The sequence below is a fragment of the Nansenia antarctica genome (genome assembly GCF_963989245.1).
Source record: "Nansenia antarctica genome assembly, chromosome: 14".
Classification (NCBI taxonomy): Eukaryota; Metazoa; Chordata; class Actinopteri; order Argentiniformes; family Microstomatidae; genus Nansenia; species Nansenia antarctica.
The window spans coordinates 26,568,689-26,585,441 of record NC_137684.1 but is presented as its reverse complement, the minus strand read 5'-3'; the positions used below and the strand labels follow the sequence as shown (position 1 = coordinate 26,585,441).

Genomic DNA, 16,753 nt, shown 5'->3' with positions numbered 1-16,753 from the left:
GCTCCACCTTGAGAGCCAAAGGTGTGACAAGTCTCAAAGCTGCAGCCAGAGTGAGAATGAAAAGAATGGAAACTCTGTACACCAAAGACTTAATTGCCCAATCAGTCTAGCTGTCTGTTTGTATGTGGACCCAAGTCCATGTGTTACTGTATCAGAGGAAAGCCCCCCGACTTTTAATTACATTCTCAAGTTGCTAATCTCTCTTTTAGTGCACGATTGTGTTGTACTCACTTGAAGAAAATATAAAGGAGGTGTATGAAAATACGATTTGGCGCTTTTGGATTTCATCATGTTGACGCTAAGCAGCCGGACTAGTCTTTTATCAATTGTTAGGAGCCCCACATTCTCTCCTCGGCCCTCCACTCTCGTCATACTGAAAACGCATTGGAGGAGAAGATCTAGGATTTTCATTGGAGGAGAAGATCTAGGGTTTTCATTGGAGGAGAAGATCTAGGGTTTTCATTGGAGGAGAAGATCTAGGTTCTTCCCTGTCTTTTGGCACTATCCTCCACACATACATCCAGGGTTGCCAGATAGGATTGACAATTTCCAGCCTAACTACAGTCTAAAAACCGCTAAATCCACCTTAAAAAGCCAGCCCAAAACCTATATTGTCAAAAAAACGCTAATTATCATTGGGCAGGTGGGGTGGCCATCTCCTGCTGCCCCCTAAACTGTATGTCTGTTGCCAATGATGTTTGTAAAATAAAACAAAAACCCGCCCCATCTGGCAACCCTGTATACATGCCCTTTCATCTCCTATATACATGCCCTTTCATCTCCTGTATACATGCCCTTTCATCTCCTGTATACATGCCCTTTCATCTCCTGCTCCAATGCTTTTTTTAGGATGAAGCGAGTGGAGGACGGGAAGAGAGCAGGGCGCGAGGGAAAAAAAAAGCCTCTAGTTTAGAGACACAGTGGCTGTGTTCGGAATGGCATACTAGCATACTACTCATACTAGATATGACGTAGATTTTGAGTATGCAGTGCATTCACACTGTAGATTATGTGAAATTTGAGTATGCAAGAAATGTATGTAACTAGATTTTCGGTCGGCTGGTATTGGCATACTTATTATGAATTTAGTAAGCAGTATGCAGTATATACTCATTGAGTATGCTAGTATGCAGTATGCTAGTACGCCATTCCGAACACAGCCACTGAGCGCGACGTCTGTGCGTTTACGTTTGCTGAGTTGACTATATTGAACCTCGTGACTCGCCGTAGTGACGGTTACTGCAGCTACAGGCGCCCAAACTGCCTCAGTCAGTCAAAGCTGCAAACTTTCCTCTCCTCGTTGGACAAGAAGTTCCCTGGTTATTAATAAACAAGCGATATATCTCATCCTCGTGTTGGTATGTATGTATGCAACGAAGTTATATGTCAATGTGCATTGGCCAGCCGCACTGATTATACCTCTTGTTATGCTGCTAACCTCAGCTAAAGTTAACTAGTAGCTACTTAACTTAACGAGGCGACGGCCTAATGTTTTTCAAATTACTAGCTAGCGAAAAGAGCTACAAAGTTAGCAAACTACCTAGCTACATATCTACGCTTCTCAAACATGCAAAGAATCAATGTTAGATATGTTAGATAAGTAGCTGGCTGGCTATCTTCAGTTAATAGTGTTGTTAGCTGTCAAACTTGTAGCTTAGCCTGTTTATGAGGCTGCAACCTCAACATGACTGTTACTCCACCATCACCTCCATGTTGATCTTTGCTTCTTTGAAGTGCAGCAGTGGTTATTGTTTGATCACATTCAAGTGATTCCGCGTGAACTACAGCAGTTTAGTTTGTGTCATGTAGAATGAGAACAGGCAACACTTTGTCTTTGTCACATCAGACACCCACACAGCCAAGCTCAAGAGGACTCCTCTCTTGGTTCTAGTGAAAGCATCTCATTCTTGATTTCCCTCTCCCACATAACAGGAGTGTGTGCGTAGAGGAGAGGAGAGGAGAGGAGAGGGGAGGGAGGGGGGGTGGTGGTATACCAGCGCTCGCTGACAGCTGTGCCTGTGTCTCTCTCTGCAGCCGTCGCCATGGAGGAGGTGACTCGTCTGGTGTCGTCAGGTGACTGTGTGAAGATATGGGACTCGGCGTCCATGACTGTGTTGGAGCAGCTGAACCCGCACAGCGCCACCCACCCGGTGGCCCAGGTGTGCTGGAGCAGCAACAGTATCCTTCCACAAGAAGTGCCTTTTTACCTCCTGGGACATGACAACAAAACATAACATTCCTTTTCTTGCCCCTCCATGCCTTCCTGAGTTTCGGGACTAAAATATACTTGTCATCTTTTAAAAACATGTCTATTACTGTGCTTTGCTGTGGTAAATCAGAAATTTGAACTCCCGCCATAAGTAAGTCATTGAATGTCATTCCGTCACAGTCAGTCAGTCACTGTCAGTGAAGAATTTGAGCGAGCGTTGTTTGTTTGTCCGAGTTTTCAAAGGGGGTGTGTGGCTTAGCGATAGGTCTATTGCCTATGCAAAGAAGTGTTTGCGTTCAGTTGCCTTGACTGGACGCCTCAGACCAATACCTTGTCAGTGCCAGCAGCATAGGAGACAAGCTGGTGGTGACCAACGTAAAGTCCTCTCCTGTCCCGGTGGTGGAGCTCGCAGAGGGAGTGAGTATGTCCTTACAGGGACACTGGAGATCAGAGTTGCACACACTTCCATTTTGTTCTCACTCAAGCCCCGTCGTTCTAATGCTGTAAACGTGTCACATCGTTTTCCGTCCTCAGAAAAAGCAGACCCGCGTGAGTCTGAACTCGTCGTCTCAGTACCTGGTGAGCGGAGGCCTCGATAACGCCGTCCACATCTGGGACCTGAAGTCAAAGAGGCTTCACCGCACCCTCAAGGTAACGTTCCCCCCCGGCTTTACCACAACTCAACCCAGAGGACGTACTAGTAGTTTAGTTTAGTTTAGTTTTATTGTTTATTTCACAGGGACAGTGCATATTAAAATACATATGAGACACAAATGCAATATGCCGGAGTTAGCCAATAAGGCTAGTTTAAGTCCGTAGTCCCTGGCCAGATGTTCAGTTGGCACTTGGAAACCTAAAACAATAAAAACTATTAAAATCAACAAATCAAGTACTGGTTAGGCAGGCTTAAAAGCAACACACATATTACATAGAGGCACAGACATCAAAGCCGAACATAGTACAATACAAACGCCTTACAAGCAACAAGCACATTACAGGGTTACAAGCACATGGAGCTACATTACATTCAGCATGCACCAGGACAGGGTACATCACAGGGCGGCACACAACTGTGAAGCACAGCATGGGCACTGCGGACACAGACATAGACATAAGGTTACGTAGACAAGGCAGTGGGACAGCATGGCAATGAAAGGCACAGGCAAGCAGCTCAGCACTGTCACATTCATAGTTACACACCCACACGTACACACTATCGCTCAGGTGTCCCAAGAATGATACACTGTCTGCTTCCCAGGTGCTGTTTCTTCTTCACTTGATTTGGGGTTAATGATTGGGTCTCTTGTCTAGAATCTATATATCTGTATGTTTGGGAAATGGGGTTTCCCTATTACCCACACACAACAGAGGCGGTTCTATCCAGAGAAGTGTTCTTACTCAGTACCCTGTCGCCCATGTTCCTCCATCTGCTCTCTCCTGGTCCAGGACCATAAGGAGGCGGTGACGTGCGTGTCCTTCAACAGCAGCGACAACTACGTGGCCTCGGGCTCCAGCAGCGGGGACATCATCCTGCACAGCGTCGCCACCAACCTGTCCAGCAAGGCCTTCGGCCACGGCACCAACCAGGTAATCAGAACAATCAGGGTTCCCACGGGTCCTTGAAATCCTTGAAAGTTTGTGAATTTAAGAAAAAGACATCATGGTCTTAAAAGTTTTTTAAAATAGACAGTGCTTGAATTCCCCTCCAGGAGGCACTGTTGAGCATGATGGGTATGCTTAAAGTCTATTGTAGTGTGTTTACAAACATTTGCATCTGATTAATTATGTGAAGAGTAGCTTATGAGTTGTTGTTTTCCAATTTGAATATTGTCTGGTTGGAGAAATTAGCAATCCCATGGAATTTTACAATATAGGCAAACAAATCCACAACACAGCCCTGTAAGAAGGTCCTGTTGTCTCTCCTCAGCCCATCCATGACCTGAAGTACTCGGTGGTGAAGCGGGCTCTGCTGGGGACGGTGTCAGACAGCGGCACGGTGGTCCTGTGGGACACCAACACCCAGAAGGAGCTGCACGCGTTTGACGGGGCCCACAAGGCGCCCGCCTCCGGCCTGGCCTTCTCCCCCGCCAACGACCTGCTGTTCGTCACCGTGGGCCTCGACAAGAAGATCATCTGCTACGACACCTCCAGCAAGATGTAAGACCACAACACTAGTGGACTAGTCTAGGACTAGTATCCAGGGTTCCCACGGGTCCTTGAAAGTTTGTGAATTCGAGAAAGAAAAGAAATCAAGGTCTTAAAAGTTTTTGAAAATAGACATGGGTCATTGAAAGTGCTTGAATTTTGCTCTGCTGTGGTAGAAAAGGCAAGAGACCATCTAGTGTTCACACATTCAAGCCTCTTAATTTTTAATTGTTGTCTGTGAGCGGATAGTTCCTATTATATACATTCTCATCTAGATCTGTCTCAAACTATGCCGTGTCGGGTCCTTGAATTTGAGGGAATTGAGTCTTGAAAGTCCTTGAAAGGTGCTTGAATTTGATGTTTCAGAAGGTGTGGGAACCCTGTGTATGACTCCTGCATGTGTGCCTTCTCTCCCCAGTATTCTCAGAAGCATGCGTGTGGAGTCCCCTCTGACGGCCATAGACTTCACTCCTGACGGGACAGGGCTGGTGGTGGGCTCCACCCAGGGCAGGCTGTACATGTACGACCTGCGGAACCTCGGCACCCCCACCAAGACCGTCATCGCTCACAAGACCTCCGTCACCTGCCTGCGCTTCCAGAGCTCTCACAGCAGACACGTCAAGGTGATCCAAACACACACACACCTGCCATTACACAGGGTTCCCACGGGTCCTGGAAATCCTTGAAAGTTTGTGAATTTGAGAAAAAGAAATCAAGGTCTTGGAAGTTTTGGAAAATAGACATGGGTCATTGAAAGTGCTTGAATTCCCCTCTCTCTCTCTCGCTCTCTCTCTCTAAAAAGATATTTATTCATATATAATATATTAGCTCGTCAACTAGTTCTGTCTCAAACTATGCCGTGTTGGGTCCTTGAATTTGAGGGAATTGAGTCTTGAAAGTCCTTGAAAGGAGCTTGAATTTGATGTTTCAGAAGGTGTGGGAACCCTGATTACAGGTCTATAGGTATGTCAATACTACCGTGACACCTACATTTGAAGAGACACTGTGTCTGTGCTTCAAGCTTTAATAGAGAAATACTATAAATGAAACCAACATAGCATTAGTATTATAGTATTATAACAGTATTGACGTCATAGGTGGTCATTTTCTTAGGACATTTTCTTCTTAGCTATTTGATTATGTTGACGGTGAGCTGACAGTGTTTCACTCCTCTTGTTAGGAGATGGTGTTCCCCCTCATCTCTACAGTAAGCGTCTACCCAGACTGATGCACCTTCCCTGTGTGCTGCGCATGCCCCGCTTGACTTCTTAATCCCTTAAACCAGACGGGCCCGTAATTGGGCTTTAATTTGAGTATTAATGTCATTATTGATACTACTTCTAAAGCAATAAAGAACACTGCTGAATTCTTTTGACAGCATGCACTGCCTGCGTTGCATGGAAGTGTGCTACTGACATCAATAAACAGGGTTCCCACGGGTCCTTGAAATCCTTGAAAGTTTGTGAATTTGAGAAAAAGAAATCAAGGTCTTGAAAGTTTTTGAAGATAGACATGGGTCATTGAAAGTGCTTGAATTCCCCTCTCTCTCTCTCTCTCTCTCTCTCTCTCTCTCTCTCTCTCTCTCTCTCTCTCTCTCTCAAAAAAAAAAATGATTTACTTAGCTCGTCAACTAGATCTGTCTCAAACTATGCCGTGTTGGGTCCTTGAATTTGAGGGAATTGAGTCTTGAAAGTCCTTGAAAGGAGCTTGAATTTGATGTTTCAGAAGGTGTGGGAACCCTGGAGGCAGTTTTGAGTCGTAGGTGTGGTATCTCTCCTCCAAAGTGACTTAACTTTGACAACCTTTCTGTCTTTTAGAGCAATGGCTTAATCCGACCTAACCTTGTCCCTTGTTTTGTTTTCGCCTAGTCAAGTAAAGTAGCGTCCAGTAAGTCATCCAACACCCACTCTAGCAAGAGGATCTCAGCCAAGCTGGGCAGTTCCATCTCCACCACCCCCCCTCCCCCCTCCCACACTGGGGACGGCCATGCCCAGGGCACAGGTGAATGAATGATCTTTATTGTCATTGTAACAGGTACAACGAAATTTAAACCCTTAGGTGCTAACAATCAACACTGTCCTAAGATAATACAATTTTTAAAAAAAGAATGAGACATAAATATACATAAATAGAGGGGGATATAAATAGGGGGATAAGTGATCCGTAGGCATCTGAGAATGTATCTGTTATGTGAACTTCTATACTTATATACACTATGTGGCCTATTCACAGGGGGGTATATAGACAGGGGGGAGTAGCATGTAACTGTGTACTTTTATAAACATATAAATATATGGACTAGTAAACTTATATACAGTATATGAACTTCTCACTATCTGGCTATCTGATCTGGTATATCAGATCTATCAGGTCTGACTGTCTTTGGAACTGGCCATGTTGGAAAGACTTTTGCCAAAGTTTGAATACTCTTGGTGTAATGAGTTCTCTTCGTGTGTGTGTCTGTGTCTGTCTTTGTGTCTGTGTCTGTGTGTGTCTCTGTGTAGGCCCCGATGTGGAGGTGTTCTTCAGGGAGGCAGAGGGCCAGCAGGGGGCCGACTGCTACCCCAGCACGGTAGGCCGCAACAGCATGGACATCTTCTCCCCCGTACGAGAGGGTGAGCTCCCACACACACTCCTCTCCTGACCTCACACACACCCTCCTCTCCTGAGCTCTCACACACACTCCTCTCCTGAGCTCCACACCACCTCCTCTCCTGAGCTGAATCCTAACTCTGGGATTTGTGCCCAACTCAAATCTGAATGGAATTCTCCTCTTAGTGTAAAACGTGTGGATCAGTCTCTTTCTTTCTCTGCTCTACTCAAATGTTCTCCTAAAATTCTCATATTTCCTCTCTGTGTTTCTCTCCTCTAGGTGGAATCAGAGCGAATGGTATGTGTTAATCTGCCAGCGTCTGCCTGTGGGCTAGAGTTCTGTAAATACTCTAGTGATTCACTTTCATTTAGTTTTCTCCTGTATATATCCCCTGTCATCCTGTATGTATCCCCTGTCATCCTGTATGTATCCCCTGTCCAGTGGTTAATGATGGGGGTCTGGTGTGTTGATGTTCCATCCAGGCACCAGTCTGGAGTTTTTCCCCAGGGAAGGCGAAGGGCAGCTCAGCACAGAGAAGGGCAGAAAAGTGGGACGCAACAGTCTGGACATTTTCTCTCCTGTCAGAGAGGGTGAGATTCAGTCTGGGCTTTTTCTTTTTTCCTGTCAATCACTGCCTTTATGTTTTGGTGCATTTGATTTTCTCTCATCCGATTTGTTAAACCGAGAAGTTCCATTTGAGAAGGAGAAGGTGCTAGTGCTACAGTTCATCTCGTTGGAATTCTCCATGCAATGAGAATTCTCCATTCATTTGGCAGAAGGATTCCATGACCGTTGTTGCTCTTGGTTACCCAGTTCGGCCACATTCCAAGTCGCCTAGGCATAATGTTGTTTTGGTATTGTTGGAATTGGTCCATCTAAGCATAGAAGAGTGTAAAGTCTAATTTTTGTTCTGAAATATAACACTCTATATATATACACAGTAGTGTACACTATATAACACTATACAGAGTTATCTACAGTCACACCCAAATTGCCTATTTAACAATTTTATGCCCTTGCAGTGTTTCCTCCAGGATTTTTCACATTAGTGGCGGGGTGGTCGTCTTTAATAGCGGTTAAGTCATTAAAGCCGAGCAGGTGATTTTATATAGAAGGTGATCAAATACCAATATTGTTATGTACGACAGTATGTCATTGCAGCACTTTGTTGCACTTTACGACGTCACGTTCTGTACGTCCGTTAGAGCTTTACGACTGTGTGTGTGTTGTCAGAATGAATGGCACTTGACAGTAAACGGAGCTCAGTTTGTCTACCTGTGTGGATCTACATTTATTAGCATAACACAAACAATAAATTAGATAGAACAACCCTGTTCATTAATGTTCATTAATGCTTGAGTTCATGTTCGCACTGTTACTGTGTTGTGTGCCAATGCACCCCTGTGATTGGTGGAGGTCACGGGGGGGGCGGGTGCTGTGTGTGTTATTGAGACCGTTGGGAGAGAGAGCTCGGGTGAACTAAGAAAGTTGTGTGAGATAGTTTACAATTAAACGCACATATTACATGAGAGAAGCTATCTGTCATTATTTCAACCACTGTCCAAGTGGGGACGTTACAATACTTTCGTTTTAGAACGAAACGTTAGCCGCTAGCAGCGTTTTTAGCAGTCACCATTCTTGAGCAGAACACTGATACAAACAAACATTCAAATACTCGTGTCGTCTTGATTTTTTTTTCGGTTTCAATGTATGACGCATCATTTGAAAGCTTACCATCTGTAGTTTCAGACTATGTAAACAAACGAAAAATTACGTAAGCAAATGGTTATTATTTATCTGGTATAGATACCACTTCTGCGCCGAATGTACCGCCGCCGGCACAAATCCGCACCCGACATTGTAATTACCGTAATTTCTAAACGGTTTGTGCTATCGAAAAAATTCCAACTGTCCCTGGAAGCTGAGATGTTGCACTTCAACCAACATATAGGGTATTACGGTAAAATGTGACGTGACGACATTCTCAGAGTCAGTTTACTCACAGTGATTGACGGAGCGTTCAGGGACACATGCTTTTTTTCTGTTCTCCGGTCATAATAACTCGCTGCCTTTCTGCGCAGCCTGAATCAAAGTGGACTGTCTGAATCAATTAGTGGCGGAGGAAATTCATTCGTGCCGGCCCGCCACCAATAAATGCATATAGAGGAAACACTGCCTTGAGTACGGCACTTAGCCCTAAGTTACTCCAGGGAGACTTTCTCTGTAACCTCTAATTGTAAATTGCTTTAAGTAACAAATCATGATGATGATGTTTTGGATGAACCCTTCTCTTTCATGTAGGTGTTGCAGATGTGGACTTCATCCCTTCGTACTCTGGCGGGCCGCCACACCGCAAGACGCCCCTCGGCATCCCGCGCAGCTTCAGTCCCCTGAATGTCCAGACTCCACCCATCATAGAGGAGGAGGCCGTGCTACCAGCTACCCCACTACCAGCCCCACTACCAGCCCCGACAGACACCTGCAACACCAAAAGGGTCAGTACTCTAGACTCTTTCCACAAGTGTTCTACACTTCAATAATTTTGTGTTGTTGTTAATAAAATATATAATAATAATATTATATATATATATAATAACATATTATTATTAACACATATTATATTTAATATTATTATTATATATTTTATTAACAACAAAAAAGCAAAGGGTGGCTACTTTGAGGAATCTAAAATATAAGACATATTTAGAGTTATTTCACACTTTATTGTTAAATACATAATTCCTATGTGTTCATTCATAGTTTTGATGCCTTCAGTGAGAATCTACAATGTACCAAATAGTCATGAAAATAAAGGAAATGCATTGAATGAGAAGGTGTGTCCAAACTTTTGGCCTGTACTGTATATTCCCCCAAAAAATACTTGCTCGTCAACTAGTTCTGTCTCAAATTATGCCGTGTTGGGTCACTGAATTTGACGGAATTGAGTCTTGAAAGTCCTTGAAAGGTGCTTGAATTTGAGGTTTCAGAAGGTGTGGGAACCCTAATTCAATATCCAATCCAATAATTTGCCTTATAACAAGTCTTACCATGCATGTACTGTATGGCTTGGGTTGAGTTTGGGTTGTGCTGTTTGATTGACAGTTTGAGAGCAGTGGTTCCTGTCTGGAAGGGGAAGGTCCGGCCACTCCCACTTCATCATGGCCCACGCACAGCCAACCAGCAGCCCCCTTCACTCCTGAGCTCAGCCTGAGGAGGGCCAATGATGTCCAAGCCCAGCTGAGCTATGACATGCCCCACAATGGAACTCTGCCTTCTGCTGCACCAGCTGGTAAGAGACAGCTGTACCTGTCATTAAGGCTTGGCACAGGAGGTAGAGCTGCCGTCTAATGATCGTAAGGTTGGCAGATTGGCGGTTCGAGCCCTGGTTGGCCACATGTCGAAGTGTCCTTGGGCAAGACACTGAACCCCAAATTGCTCCCAGTGAGCGGGCCGGCGCCTTGCATGATAGCTTGCCACCATTGGTGTGTAAATGTGTGTGTGAATGGGTGAATGAGAGAATGAGAGGCCGTTGTAAAGCGCTTTGGATAAAGGCGCTATTTAAGTCAGTCCATTTATAAGGAAAATAGTGGTGTCAACTTGCCCAAACGAAGAATTTAAAAAATCACACGTTTTCCCTCAAATGTGAGAATTGTGACTGAAGCAGTACAACAGAGGCCCCTTTCAATACAACAAACCTCAAAAAAATCTTAACATTTTGATTCTCTGTATGGTAAATTATTATTAATTGTATTTGATCAATTGCTTTCTTGCACCCAAAGTGCTCCAACACAGTATGAAGAACATACATTTGGGGAGTTTTAAAAATGTTCAGCTTGTGTTTACAGACTATTCAGCCGGTGTTTACAGGCTAAAAAGGTTTAACGTCAAGCCTTGCTTGTGGTGGAGGGGGAGGTCATGAAAGTAGAGTAATTGTGTTTATTCATGCTCGTGGTTAAAGAGCCATACAGTAGGTCATGAATATACTATGGGCACTGTTTGTGAGAGAGCAACTGGTGTTAATGAGTTAATGAATGTGTAGCTGTACAGTAAATGAACCTGAGTGGGTCGTTAGCAGGTCCATCCAGGTCTTCTGCGTTGGCGACTTCTCTGTCGGAGCGGATCGTGGAGACCATCGGGCCTGAGGGGGCAGCAGCTCCTCTCACCTCCCTGCAGATCCAGTTCATACGGAACATGATCCACGACACGCTGGAGGACTTCAGGTCAGTGGAACTCTCACTTATTGGGGGGGCTTATCACCATTTTATTTTTACGGGTCCTTGAAATCCTTGAAAGTTTGCACTTAATTTGGCAAAACTCGCTACACTACAGTTATATACAGTAGGTGCTAAGACTAATGCACTAGATTTAACCTCTTTGCTACATTTTGTTCACTAAATATGACACTGGCAAAACCCGGTTAGCCACACTGTGGTTTGGGTTCACATTTCTGCGCTCATGGTCACTTTGTCTGATACTGTGTTACTTTATTTGGTCATGCAATGTTTTATTTTATGAAGAATCCCCACGCTATTACACTGATGTCACGCCACTAATGATGACATGGTTTCCTCCCCAGGGACGCGTGCCACAGAGACATCGTCAACCTGCAGGTGGAGATGGTCAAGCAGTTCTACATCCAGCTGGTACGTTGTGACAGGGCTAAGCACTGTTTTACTAAATCATCTTTTCACTTACTTATACCAAAAGCTCACCATTAAAATAACAATATTAGACAGGGTTCCCACGGGTCCTTGAAATCCTTGAAGGTTTGTGAATTTGAGAAAAAGAAATCAAGGTCTTAAAAGTTTTTGAAAATAGACATGGGTCATTGAAAGTGCTTGAATTCACATTCAAGCCTCTCTTTGTAATTGTTGTCTGTGAGTGGATAGTTCCTATTACCGTATATAAATTCTCATCTAGATCTGTCTCAAACTATGCCGTGTTGGGTCCTTGAATTTGAGGGAATTGAGTATTGAAAGTCCTTGAAAGGTGCTTGAATTTGATGGTTGAGAAGGTGTGGGAACCCTGGTATTAGAATCAGTGACTATGTTGCACTATAGGTATGAATTGTTGTCATAGTTTTTAACAATAGTGAATGTATTTGAAATTCAGCTTGATGCAACACCATAACATTTTACGATAGACCTGTCAATGTTTGCGTCTCACAATGTGTGATTCTTCTGGGCTATTGGGATTGTTATTGCTATTATTTTATGGTGGTAACTGTAAATAAATAGCTTTTTATGTTATTCTTTGAAGCATTTCCGAGAAGTATGATGTCTGTTTCCCTAACCGACCTCTCCGCTCCCTCGTCTCACAGAATGAGATTCACGGTTTGATCGAGAAGTACTCGGTCAACGACACGCTGGTGGAGGAGATAGAGAAGCTGAAGGAGGAGAACAAGAGACTCCGGGCCAACTACTGACAGGCTTCCCTTCGTGTTGCCTTTGGATACAATCCTAGACCCTCGTCAAGTCCAATCAAATGTCTTCCACAGAACTTAAGGTTCCTCCATGGTGGAGGAAACACCATCAGAGATGGAACTGGCCTTGTGTATCTATCCTGACGCCTCCATCTCTTCCTTTGACAAGCAGAGAGAGACTAGGCCTCAATTTTGTATTTTGTTTCAAACTTGCCAATGGTCTTTAAAAACGGATGAACTCTTAAGTGCCTTACTGGCAATGGACAAGGGCTGACAATGAGATGTTTGATGCACGGTGGGTTACCAGTCACAGGGCACGTTAAGGCCCAGTCTTGTACCCATCCCCTCCCTCTTCAGTGGCCACTATTGACTCCACTGTGTTCATCTGATAGGGATAGGAGAAAGCAGTATGTTGGAAACACTATATGGTAGATGTCTATCTATCCATACATTTTCAGTCTTGTCCAGGGGGAGGTCAACAGCTGCCTAGGGGGTTGTAGGTGAGGTTGTGAGTTTGAAACTGCTTTTCTCTTCAACATAGTATCGCTGAAGTTTATATTTTCGCTTTGGATCTGAATGAGTGAATCATTTCTTCATTGCTGCATTGGAAGACACAATTATGATGCTGTTATTTTGGTGTAAACTAGGCAAAGAAATGCAAATGGGTGCCAAGCTCCCCTCTATGAAGTGTGCTGGCATCACCCTCTTTCTATCTGTCATTGTTGTTTCCTTCGTTGTTGCTGAGTGTTTTGTTAAATAAACACACAGGTGTATATTCATTCTGTAAGTGATGCGTTTAATAATTAATTCTCTCTTCCAGATGAGTCCCCCATTATTACCAGGTAAGGACACATACAGTATCCTGTCTTTTTAACTGGTTATGAAGAATAATAGACCAGCCAATATCAGTCTTACTTTGCAAGGCATCTTGTTTACTGGCTGTCACCCATGCTAGATCAATGAACCATAGGTTGTATGTATAAGGATAGGTTGTATGATGTTTCTGATTTAAAATGTTTTTTATTATTATTATTGTTTTCCTTAGTATGATAATCATACTATCATTCTAAGGAAGGAACAAAATAAAGAACATTATTTTGATATGGTATGATATATTTTTTATTTTTTTAAATGAAAAAAAGAACATAGATACTATCATACTATACTATGTTCTTTTTTTCATTTAAAAAAAAATATATATCATACTATACTATGTTCTTTTTTTCATTTTTATATCCCCCCCCAAAAGTTGATATATTATATCATACTATATAATACTACATACTACATACTAATAATACATACTATATTTCATTTTTATATCGAAAAAAAAAGAGAGAACATAGTATAGTATGATACTTTACTATATCATACTATACTATCATACTATGTTCTCTTTTTTTTTTCAATATAAAAATGAAATATAGTATGTATTATTAGTATGTAGTATGTAGTATTATATAGTATGATATAATATATCAACTTTTTGGGGGGATATAAAAATGAAAAAAAGAACATAGTATAGTATGATATATATGATTTTTTTTAAATGAAAAAAAGAACATAGTATAGTATGATATAATATCAACTTTTTGGGGGGGGATATAAAAATGAAAAAAAGAACATAGTATAGTATGATATAATATCAACTTTTTGGGGGGGGATATAAAAATGAAAAAAAGAACATAGTATAGTATGATATAATATCAACTTTTTGGGGGGGGATATAAAAATGAAAAAAAGAACATAGTATAGTATGATATAATATCAACTTTTTGGGGGGGGATATAAAAATGAAAAAAAGAACATAGTATAGTATGATATAATATCAACTTTTTGGGGGGGGATATAAAAATGAAAAAAAGAACATAGTATAGTATGATATAATATCAACTTTTGGGGGGGGATATAAAAATGAAAAAAAGAACATAGTATATAGTATGATATAATATCAACTTTTTGGGGGGGGATATAAAAATGAAAAAAAGAACATAGTATAGTATGATATAATATCAACTTTTTTGGGGGGGGATATAAAAATGAAAAAAAGAACATAGTATAGTATGATATAATATCAACTTTTTGGGGGGGGATATAAAAATGAAAAAAAGAACATAGTATAGTATGATATAATATCAACTTTTTGGGGGGGGATATAAAAATGAAAAAAAGAACATAGTATAGTATGATATAATATCAACTTTTTGGGGGGGGATATAAAAATGAAAAAAAGAACATAGTATAGTATGATATAATATCAACTTTTGGGGGGGGGATATAAAAATGAAAAAAAGAACATAGTATAGTATGATATAATATCAACTTTTTGGGGGGGGATATAAAAATGAAAAAAAGAACATAGTATAGTATGATATAATATCAACTTTTTGGGGGGGGATATAAAAATGAAAAAAAGAACATAGTATAGTATGATATAATATCAACTTTTGGGGGGGGGATATAAAAATGAAAAAAAGAACATAGTATAGTATGATATAATATCAACTTTTTGGGGGGGGATATAAAAATGAAAAAAAGAACATAGTATAGTATGATATAATATCAACTTTTGGGGGGGGGATATAAAAATGAAAAAAAGAACATAGTATAGTATGATATAATATCAACTTTTTGGGGGGGGATATAAAAATGAAAAAAAGAACATAGTATAGTATGATATAATATCAACTTTTTGGGGGGGGATATAAAAATGAAAAAAAGAACATAGTATAGTATGATATAATATCAACTTTTTGGGGGGGGATATAAAAATGAAAAAAAGAACATAGTATAGTATGATATAATATCAACTTTTGGGGGGGGGATATAAAAATGAAAAAAAGAACATAGTATAGTATGATATAATATCAACTTTTTGGGGGGGGATATAAAAATGAAAAAAAGAACATAGTATAGTATGATATAATATCAACTTTTTGGGGGGGGATATAAAAATGAAAAAAAGAACATAGTATAGTATGATATAATATCAACTTTTGGGGGGGGGATATAAAAATGAAAAAAAGAACATAGTATAGTATGATATAATATCAACTTTTTGGGGGGGGATATAAAAATGAAAAAAAGAACATAGTATAGTATGATATAATATCAACTTTTTGGGGGGGGATATAAAAATGAAAAAAAGAACATAGTATATAGTATGATATAATATCAACTTTTTGGGGGGGGATATAAAAATGAAAAAAAGAACATAGTATAGTATGATATAATATCAACTTTTTTGGGGGGGGGATATAAAAATGAAAAAAAGAACATAGTATAGTATGATATAATATCAACTTTTTTGGGGGGGATATAAAAATGAAAAAAAGAACATAGTATAGTATGATATAATATCAACTTTTTGGGGGGGGATATAAAAATGAAAAAAAGAACATAGTATAGTATGATATAATATCAACTTTTTGGGGGGGGATATAAAAATGAAAAAAAGAACATAGTATATAGTATGATATAATATCAACTTTTTGGGGGGGGATATAAAAATGAAAAAAAGAACATAGTATAGTATGATATAATATCAACTTTTTGGGGGGGGGGATATAAAAATGAAAAAAAGAACATAGTATAGTATGATATAATATCAACTTTTTGGGGGGGGATAGAAAAATGAAAAAAAGAACATAGTATAGTATGATATAATATCAACTTTTTGGGGGGGGATATAAAAATGAAAAAAAGAACATAGTATAGTATGATATAATATCAACTTTTTTGGGGGGGATATAAAAATGAAAAAAAGAACATAGTATAGTATGATATAATATCAACTTTTTGGGGGGGGATATAAAAATGAAAAAAAGAACATAGTATATAGTATGATATAATATCAACTTTTTTGGGGGGGATATAAAAATGAAAAAAAGAACATAGTATAGTATGATATAATATCAACTTTTTGGGGGGGGATATAAAAATGAAAAAAAGAACATAGTATATAGTATGATATAATATCAACTTTTTGGGGGGGGATATAAAAATGAAAAAAAGAACATAGTATATAGTATGATATAATATCAACTTTTGGGGGGGGGATATAAAAATGAAAAAAAGAACATAGTATAGTATGATATAATATCTACTTTTTGGGGGGGGATATAAAAATGAAAAAAAGAACATAGTATAGTATGATATAATATCAACTTTTTGGGGGGGGATATAAAAATGAAAAAAAGAACATAGTATAGTATGATATAATATCACCTTTTTGGGGGGGGATATAAAAATGAAAAAAAGAACATAGTATAGTATGATATAATATCAACTTTTTGGGGGGGGATATAAAAATGAAAAAAAGAACATAGTATATAGTATGATATAATATCAACTTTTTTGGGGGGGATATAAAAATGAAAAAAAG

The 16,753-nt window shown here is 40.3% G+C and overlaps 1 protein-coding gene across 1 annotated transcript; it reads left to right on the top strand.

The window, feature by feature from the left end:
* Nucleotides 1–1,256: 1,256 nt before the first annotated feature.
* On the top strand, nucleotides 1,257–13,100 carry nedd1 (NEDD1 gamma-tubulin ring complex targeting factor). Its single transcript, XM_080545132.1, has 16 exons — nucleotides 1,257–1,358; nucleotides 2,035–2,178; nucleotides 2,532–2,626; nucleotides 2,744–2,860; nucleotides 3,656–3,796; nucleotides 4,137–4,366; nucleotides 4,773–4,977; nucleotides 6,223–6,355; nucleotides 6,859–6,969; nucleotides 7,227–7,244; nucleotides 7,430–7,537; nucleotides 9,249–9,442; nucleotides 10,050–10,236; nucleotides 11,023–11,167; nucleotides 11,524–11,590; nucleotides 12,268–13,100. The coding sequence occupies exons 2-16, from the start codon at nucleotides 2,043–2,045 to the stop codon at nucleotides 12,370–12,372; spliced, it is 1,992 nt and encodes a 663-aa protein (XP_080401258.1). The 5' UTR covers nucleotides 1,257–1,358; nucleotides 2,035–2,042; the 3' UTR covers nucleotides 12,373–13,100.
* Nucleotides 13,101–16,753: the final 3,653 nt, after the last annotated feature.

What these genes read in the sequence shown, in the direction of transcription:
- nedd1 (XM_080545132.1), top strand. Translation starts at nt 2,043, where the DNA reads ATGGAGGAGGTGACTCGTCTGGTGTCGTCAGGTGACTGTGTGAAGATA. An exon ending in GGTGTGCTGGAGCAGCAACA is followed by an intron (nt 2,179 to 2,531) that starts GTATCCTTCCAC and finishes TGGACGCCTCAG; the next exon opens with ACCAATACCTTGTCAGTGCC. An exon ending in GACACGCTGGAGGACTTCAG is followed by an intron (nt 11,168 to 11,523) that starts GTCAGTGGAACT and finishes TTTCCTCCCCAG; the next exon opens with GGACGCGTGCCACAGAGACA.